The sequence below is a fragment of the Lactuca serriola genome, chromosome 2, assembly GCF_051521515.1.
Source record: "Lactuca serriola cultivar US96UC23 chromosome 2, Lser_US96UC23_V15, whole genome shotgun sequence".
NCBI lineage: Eukaryota > Viridiplantae > Streptophyta > Magnoliopsida > Asterales > Asteraceae > Lactuca > Lactuca serriola.
Window position 1 is genome coordinate 180,332,860 of NC_136409.1, and position 8,719 is coordinate 180,341,578.

General features: G+C 36.6%; 1 protein-coding gene across 2 annotated transcripts; it reads right to left on the reverse strand.

The window, feature by feature from the left end:
• Window positions 1-3,369: 3,369 nt before the first annotated feature.
• Window positions 3,370-7,414, reverse strand: LOC145087558 (TMV resistance protein N-like). Of its 2 annotated transcripts, XM_079025522.1 has the most exons (6): window positions 6,850-7,414; window positions 6,536-6,717; window positions 5,637-6,445; window positions 5,284-5,562; window positions 4,142-5,206; window positions 3,370-4,065 (listed from the first exon to the last, which is right to left on the reverse strand). In XM_079025522.1, exons 1-6 carry the CDS (start codon window positions 7,332-7,334, stop codon window positions 3,418-3,420), a joined length of 3,468 nt encoding a protein of 1,155 aa, XP_078881648.1. In that variant the 5' UTR covers window positions 7,335-7,414; the 3' UTR covers window positions 3,370-3,417. The 2 variants fall into 2 exon arrangements, with proteins under 2 accessions (XP_078881648.1, XP_078881647.1); XM_079025521.1 differs by having other exon boundaries at window positions 5,637-6,717; window positions 6,850-7,413.
• Between the last annotated feature and the right edge of the window lie 1,305 nt (window positions 7,415-8,719).

The window sequence follows — 8,719 nt, forward strand, 5'->3', positions numbered from 1 at the left end:
TTCTTAAGGTAGATCCTTAAGAATAAAGAAGATAATGGGGATGGGTAATTGGATGAACTGTTTGATGATTAAACATAATAATTATATTATTGTGGGTTGAAAACCCTATGTACTCACCAGGTTTCCCAACCTGACCCACTCAGTTTATTTATATCACAGGTGTCGATATGAAGTGACATTACACTGAGAGATTAAAGAGATGTAGATCACTAGTGTAAATAAATGTAAGTTCCGTTTATGGTTATGTTCCTGTATTGACAATGACATCCCAAACGTTTTAAAATGAATAAAATACGTTTCTTCAAAAATGTTTTGATAACGTATTTATCGTATTTTTCTGGGAACAAATTCTGCAACATTTTTATGAAAAGAAGTACTCTGATTTTTATAAAGCATAAACAAAATCAGTCTTTTCTGGCCATGAAAATGGGGATGTCACACATTTCGACCGAGTGCTCATCACACCACCTCCATTACTGAACCGACATCCTTCTCTATTGCCAATAAATATCCTGAATGGTGCAAAGCCATGGAAGACGAGTACTCCACATTACAAAAAAAATGGCACCTGATCACTGGTACCTCCGGTACCCAATATAAACATTATTTATTGCAAGTGGGTTTACAGGTTAAAGCGAGACAAGGATGGATCTGTTACTCGCTACATGACAAGATTTGTTGCAAAAGGTTTTCACCAACAACCGGGCATAGATGATCACGAGATTTTCAGCCCTGTGGTCAAATCTACAACCATTCGAGTGGTAATCTCTCTTATCATTACCTAAAAATGGTCCCTTCGACAGCTTCATGTTCATAATGCCTTCCTACATGGCACACTCACTGAAATTGTATACATGAAGCAACCACCAGGCTTCATTGACCCAAAGCATCCGGACCATGTATGCCTGCTTCACAAATCGATATATGGTCTTAAGAAAGCTTCTAGAACTTGGTTTCAACGACTTACACAAGCTCTTGACCTTCTCGGATTCAAAGTCTCCAACACCGATCCCTCTTTGTTCATTTACTCCCACACTGGCATCATTATTTACATGTTAATTTATGTTGATGATATCATCATCGTAGGTAACAAAAATGTTGTCATCAACAAAATTATTACACAGCTCAGTACCACATTTTCTATTAAAGATCTCAGCAATCTCTCATATTTTTTGGGCATTGAAATTGTTCCCAGGGGTTCTGACATCATACTCTCTCAACGGAAATACATTTTGGAACTACTACAAAAGTTGGCTTGTCATAGTGAAAACCAACTCCATCTCCGATGACTACCTCTATTCCCTTGGCGACTAATGAGAGCCCTATCTACTCTGGCCCTGTATGGTATCGCCAGGTCGTCAGAGCCCTTCAATATGTTACATTGTCCAGGCCTGATATCACAATTACAGTAAACAAAATGTGTCAGTTCATGCATGCTCCAACCGATAATCATTAGTCCCCGGTTAAGCGCACTCTTCGCTATCTTCATGGCACTGTTACTTATGGCATGTTAATTCGCCAAACCTCCAACACCCAATTATAGGCTTTTACTGACTCTCACTGGCAAGGAACCGGCAATCTGACTGCTTTAGTATCCGGGCTGGTGACCCAGATGACCGTCGGTCCACAGGGGATTTGCTATATATCTTGGTTCCAACCTAGTCTCTTGGAACGCACGAACAACATATTGTTTCTAGATCTTCCACAGAATCTGAATACAAAGCCCTGGCTGACACAGTTGTTGAGCTTACCTAGCTTCAAGATCTTCTTCGTGAACCTAGTGCTAATAGTCCCTTGGCTCCCGTCTTGTGGTGTGACAATCTTAGCGCAACCTACATTTCTGCTAATCCAGTCTTTCATGCTCATATGAAACATGTGGAGGTTGATTTTCACTTTGTTAGAGAAAATGTTACTAAAGGAGAACTATGAGTTCAACACATATCAACGCATGATCAAATAGCTGATATTTTCACAATGTCGCTGCCAACTCCAAGATTTGTATCTCTTTGATCCAAGTTGCAGGTCATTCCCCGTCCTTAGCTTGTGGGGGTGTATTAGACATAATTACAATAATATAGACTAGAGGGTAGTAATATGTAATTTTTAGTATTATATATAGATGTCAATGTAACCCTAATACGTTTGATCAATACAATATACAATTCTCGGCTCTTTACCAATAAATAAACTCAGGAGCAATGTTTTTTTCTCAATCCTCTCCCTTTTTTTCATTTCTCTCCTTAAATAAAATTATGGAGCAATGCATAATTTTATATGGATGATATAATTATTACTAAAAGCGACAATGCATTTATTACAAGCCTTGAGTCACTCAACTTTTTTTTAAAATGAAAAACCTAGGAAACTGCATTATTCTCTAATTTTTCCAAGGTCTATTTATGCCAAGCAAAATATGTATGAAGCTATTTAAGCGATCTTAGTGATCCTACTCATTACCATTAGTAATTAGTTAACTACTTTATCTCCCAGTTAGTTAGTTAACTACTTTATCTCATAATCACACCCTGACCTTACATATGTCATTCACACGGTTAGCCGGTTATGGCCGCTCCTTGCTCTGAATCCTCATGATTTTTCATTACATCAAGGTTTCTATGTTCCATGGGCTTCATTTTTAGTCCAACTCATCTCTCCTTCGTCCATATAGACTTGGATTTGGATGATGACCTAAAGCCTAAACCCTAAAAGATCTACCATTGGCAATTGTTTCTTTTAGGGGGTTCCCTTATATCCCGGAGAAGTGAGAAACAATCTCTTACAAGTGGCTTGAGTATTGACGCTGAATAGCTTGCTCTAGTTGATACAATTCTATAATTCGTTTGGATTCATTGGCTTTGAGCCGGCATGGGGTTCTTCGGGCTCTTCCTATATCACTATGTTATTCATATTGCTCACAATGATGTATTCCATGAGCTTATGAGGCATATTGAGATTGACTCTCACTTTATCAATCAATATGTAGTTGACAATATTTACTTCATTCTAATTAGTTATTAAGCCTCGTAATTGTATTATTTGTAATTTTATGGATACGTCAATGGTTTAATGCCTCCATCAAGATCCCAACCTATGTTCTTGATCAAATCACACGAATACTAACATATATTGTAAGACATAAAAGATATATATAGAGTCCAAAACTATCTCTCCAAAAGAGTTTTTATATAAAGATAGAAGACTCTAACATATCTACCCGTTTATAAGACTTAATCGCACAAATGTGGGATACACCAACATAAATGACCAGTTATTTAGTTGGGAGACTGAAAGCCACACCATTTAAGTTAGTTTCTTGTTTGAGTTGCGTATAAAAAAAGAGTAGCAAGTTATGTAAAGGCAAATTTGACGTTAATAAAAGGGAAGTAGGTTACTTCCACCTTACCCCCTTCAATAATTTTAATCAAGAATATTCATTCCTACTTTGATCAATGATCTACCTGATCTATAACATTCATGCTTCTCATTCCATGACAACCTGTCAAATGTTGCATCTCCATCACTGACATATTTTACTCCAGGCTGCAGACTGTAAGTTACACCATCAAATTCCATCTCTTTAAAACATCTTAAAAACTTTGATTCCTTCTTCATAACACAGCTATCCACACTACTCATTTCTTCCAAATTAACATCTTTGTAAACAAAACGGACCCCACATATCTTTACACCACTAGTCTCTGTTGAAACAGTCAAGATAAGACCTGGTGTGGTTGTAATCCAATCATCCTGAAGAATCCCCTCATATGAGCATTGAAGAAGATCAAATGACACATACTCCATCCACAAATGTAATCTATCGGAATGACACATTCCATTCCTGTTTGTGAACGGAACCCGCTTTGTTGACAAAGTCAAACTGATAGGCCTAGTTAGCCCCATCAAGTCTGCAACAACACATACTGAAATCCCTGTGATTACATTGTTCCAATTCCCAGGTAACTCAATTACTGTCTTCCCAATTCCAGTCCTCTCACTTTGAAACCATTTTGGGATTTCAATTCCAGGAAGGAGAACACTAGTCTGGTGCTTCATAACACTGTATCCCTGTTGATAAAGAAACTAAACTTTATTAATGTTTGAAAAATTTATAAACACAGATTCTGATAATAAAAACAGCAACCTGAAGTGCTTTATGTAGCACTGTATGTTGATCTTCCAATCTCCTGCAACCAAGAAATGACACCTGTCGCAAGGTTGATGAGAGACTGGTTATAGTCCTTAAAGATTTACAATTGTTGGCAAAAAGTAGGGCAAGAGTAGGTGGAAGCTCGGGCAGTTCTTCAAGCCTCGGGCAGTTTGACACATCTAGCCTTTTGAGGACAGAGAGTTGGGAGATGCTAAAGGGTAATTTAGTAAATTGGTTGTCACATAAGATTAAGTACTCTAGTGATGACAGAGTGCCAATATCAACTGGTAGAGTCATTCCTTCATGTAAATTACAGAGCCCTAATTCTTTCAAGGAAGTCAAACTCGATAAAGAAGGTAAAACCTGATACAATGAGTGTCTAGAGAGATTACTATTCTTTTTTGAGTTTTTATGTTCAAAGAACCAATCAAGGAGTCCTTTTTTATGAGGAATGGAAGATGGTGGTTCTACAGCAGAGAAGGTTTTGAGGTTTTTAAGGTTGATGATGGAAGATGGTAGTTGAGTATCAGTGGAAACAAGAAGATGCTCTAAAGAAGCTATGTTTCCAAGATCTTTGGGTAATGTTGCAAGTTTTATGCAACGTCTGACATCAAGATATGTCAGGCTTTGTAACATGGAAATAGTATTTGGAAGACTTGTTAGGTTGATACATCCAAGAAGACTAAGAACAGATAGATTTGTTATGTTCAGAATTGATTCTGGAAGTTGTTCTATTGCTGTATGGTGTAAATAGATATGTGATAATCTATCCATCTTTCCTTGGATTTCTGGGAATTTTCTTAAGTTATTACAGTGTCTGAGACTGAGAGTTTCAAGGGATTTCATCATGATATAAGAAGGGAAAGATTTAAGTTCATAGCAATTGCTAAGATCCAGACTTTTTAGATTTTCTAGACACCCGATTGACTCATGAACCTTTACCAAACTGCTACAACCTGAAAGCTCCAATCTTTCAAGATTTGGGATCCCTGTGAAGTTTGGTGTTTGCGTAAGTTTCTTTGATTCTTGGCAATCAATGAACTTCAGGTTGTGTAGATACTGTTCAAAACAAAAAAACTGCAATGATATACCAATTACCATTAAAGACATAGATAAGGGTATTTTAGTCATTGTACCTTCACTCCTTTCCATAGTTCTACAAGACTGCTGGAATGCATGTGAATTCCAACAAGATTCCCTGATCCAAAACTTGATGGAAGTGAATTTGCAGTGTAGTTTTTCCAATTAAGATATTGCAATGAACTTGGAAGATATTCAGGTCCTATGAAATGCATTCCTTTGGTATCCAAATGAAGCAGTCTAAGATTTGTCATGTTCTTGAATGCAAGACTAAAATTTAAAGATTCTGCACTATAAAAGCCCTCCACTACTATGGCTTGAATTTCTTCAGTTCCCTGTTAAGTAATTGTATTTTCAGCATTCAGTTTAATATATGATTATAATTATTATGACATTAATGATTATATACCTTATTTGCCACAAGTACATCCAAAACTTGTTGAGGTTTCCACAATCGGCTATGCTTTTGGGGATCTTTATAACTCTTTCCACAAACAATATATTGTCCCATTTCTTGTATCATATCATGCATATCCAATCTTTCACTTGAAATACTTACAAGAGCTCTTTGTACTAAATCACTTACCCATTTTTCTGTATCGAATCCACAACAATCAAGTATCTTGTATACTTCCACACTATGCCACCCTTTAAAGAAACAAGCAATATCCAAAAAGATTTCCTTTTCAATATCTTCAAGTGCATCAAAACTTACTTTCAATGTTTCTAAAGTTTCTGCTTTTGGGATTTCTTTGAGTCTATCCATTGTTGTTATCCATTTCTTCATGTCTCTACCACGTAAAGAATTACCCAAAACTTTAAGGGTCAAAGGATGGCCCGCAGCATATTGTACAACAAGATGTGCATGTTGTTCATAGTCTTTTGTGGGAGTATTCATTCTGAATGCATAAAGACTAAAGAGTTGAAGAGCTTCATCAGTATTCAACAAGTCAACATTATATATATCTTCGTTGATTCCATGTGCCAATAACAATCTCTCATTTCTTGTTGTTATAATAATCCGACTTCCTTCACCAAACCAGGTGCAATCTCCTGCTAATGCATCTAGTTGGCTTAATTCATCAACATCATCAAGAACAATTAGAACTTTTTGGCGGGAAAACATTTTTCTTATTGTTTGGGTTCCTTGATGCATATCCAGGTTTCTGTCCATTGATAAGAGCAACTCTTGTTGTACAGAATGCAAACCAGATTTTTCTGCAATTTCTCTAACATTTACTACAAATCTTGTGTTGTCAAAGTGATGTGAGAGCTCTTTAAATACATATCTGGCGATTGTAGTCTTACCTGAACCACCCATTCCCCATATGCCTATCATGCGGACTTCCCCCAATTCCATTCTTAGTAATGACTTCACCTTCTCCACTCGAGGTATGATTCCTATTAGTTTCTCTTCAATAATCGAGTATTTGTGATACAAGGAGCCTTGTATGTCTTTTATAATTGCTTTTACACATTCTGCTTCATGTCTGCAAATTTGAAACTACAATCAGCAAGATTGGAGAATGGAGATGTGTTTAACGATTCATGAAACTAAAGCATGGTTAATTTTGAATTTGCGATGCTTATCAATGGTTTTTAGGGCATGAAAAGGAGTTTACCCATTGGCTATCGCCTTCGTGTCCCATCCAGATAAATTGGCTGCTTCCACTAGAGCGTCTCTCCACACTTCCACCTTTCCCCCTTCGTGTATCGCGAACCCTTCCCCAAACAACCCTTTCTGCTTACGCACCTCTGATGGATCAACGCCATAAAACACTGGATAAACGATTTGATTTGTTTCCTTGTGTTGTTTTATAATCTCCACAAGCTCATCCAAGCACCAAGATGAAGAAGCGTAGTTTTTCGAGAACACGATGATCGCAATGGATGATTCTCCGATGGCTTTTAAGAGTTCTGGACGGATTGATTTTCCTCTCTCGAGTTTCTCGCCATCCTGAAAAGTTACAATCCCTTTTTGGTGCAGGGCAGAGTAGATGTGATCAACAAACGTCTTGCGGGTGTCTTCACCCCTGAAGCTCAAGAAAACATCGTACTTCCTGAGGCTCAATTTGCAGGAGGACGAAGACGAAGACGAAGACGCCATAACTATTTCGAAACCATGGTCAACGAGCGTTCCTTCAATGTATACGCAGAGATGAAGCCTTGGGTCAACTTAGTACTGTTTGTCTTAAAAATTCAGATTAATGGTTTGTTTGCATATTATTATTTTTTTCCCTCTTAAAATTAAAATTATAAATGCCTCTTGATTTTTCCGATATTCAGATATTCAACATAGTCTGAAATTTAAAAAAAAAAAAAAAAAACGTGTTTCCAATTTTGCCCAAAACCATGATAGATCAAAACACGCCTCCTACCCTCCTCTTCTTCTCTTCCGTGTGTCTTCTCGTTCGTGCTACTGCTTCCCTTCACGTCTGCTCCCCTTCACAATTATCATTTAGCACAAAACAAAACAATACAAGGGTAAAATGGACATTTTTATCATTCAGATAACAATTCAAATGTTTCAACCAAACAGCATGTTAAAAATTCAGATCTTAAAGTTTCAGACACTCTTAGAAATTCAGACCTCTTAAAAATTCAGATCTTGCCAAATAGCCCCTTAGACGTTTCCAAATCCCAATGGTGCGTAAACTTGAGCTACCAAAATTTGGGATGTGTCTGCAAGTAACAACATATAACACTATCCACACTTATATTTGTCTTTCAATAAAATCAGCCAAATATATTAATTTTTTTTAAATAGACAAAAATTAGCAATTTTCGTAAAATAGCCACCAAAATTTCAGTTATTAAGCCTCACCCTACCTGTGATTTGGATAGGCCCATTTGCGATTTGGCATGTCCATTTGTGATTTGACTCGTCTGCTGTTTTGATATACGAGTGTATAAACTTTAAATTTTTTCAAACCTTCATTTTTTGGTTTTCAGTCGACAGAAATTCTCTAAATCTTATGGATGAAAATATGTACTCTCGTGAAAACATGATAAGATCCATGCTTATTTATTGTTTTAATCATCATATAATAGCTTTTACACAATTTATAATATGTTTATTTATGATTTATTTGTAGAAAACGAAAAAATATGATTTTTTTGTTAGAGAAAATCTTAGACCTACCGGCATTGAGAGTATTTCATCGCTAGTCACACAATTTTGAAAGCGTTTCATAGTTGGGATGGCAAACAAATCACAAATCTGCGACCGTAAAAATATCTGATGTGTAAATTGTGCATCATGGCATGTACATTCACAAATATATGTTCAGATGAGAATGTACAAGTTGTTTATGCAGAATTCACACATCGTTTGGTTGTATGTTTGTAGATATACCTTCATCTGAGAAGGTATAAGTTGTTGATGCATAATTTCCTGCGATTTGTACATTAGAAGCTTATACCTTCGATTTTTTTTGTTAAATATTTATTGTTTGTTTTTCCCCGCCTTAATTACAATTTACGCCGTATAGC

What these genes read in the sequence shown, in the direction of transcription:
- LOC145087558 (XM_079025521.1), bottom strand. Translation starts at nt 7,334, where the DNA reads ATGGCGTCTTCGTCTTCGTCTTCGTCCTCCTGCAAATTGAGCCTCAGG. An exon ending in ACGAAGGCGATAGCCAATGG is followed by an intron (nt 6,718 to 6,849) that starts GTAAACTCCTTT and finishes TCAAATTTGCAG; the next exon opens with ACATGAAGCAGAATGTGTAA. An exon ending in TGCTACATAAAGCACTTCAG is followed by an intron (nt 4,066 to 4,141) that starts GTTGCTGTTTTT and finishes CTTTATCAACAG; the next exon opens with GGATACAGTGTTATGAAGCA.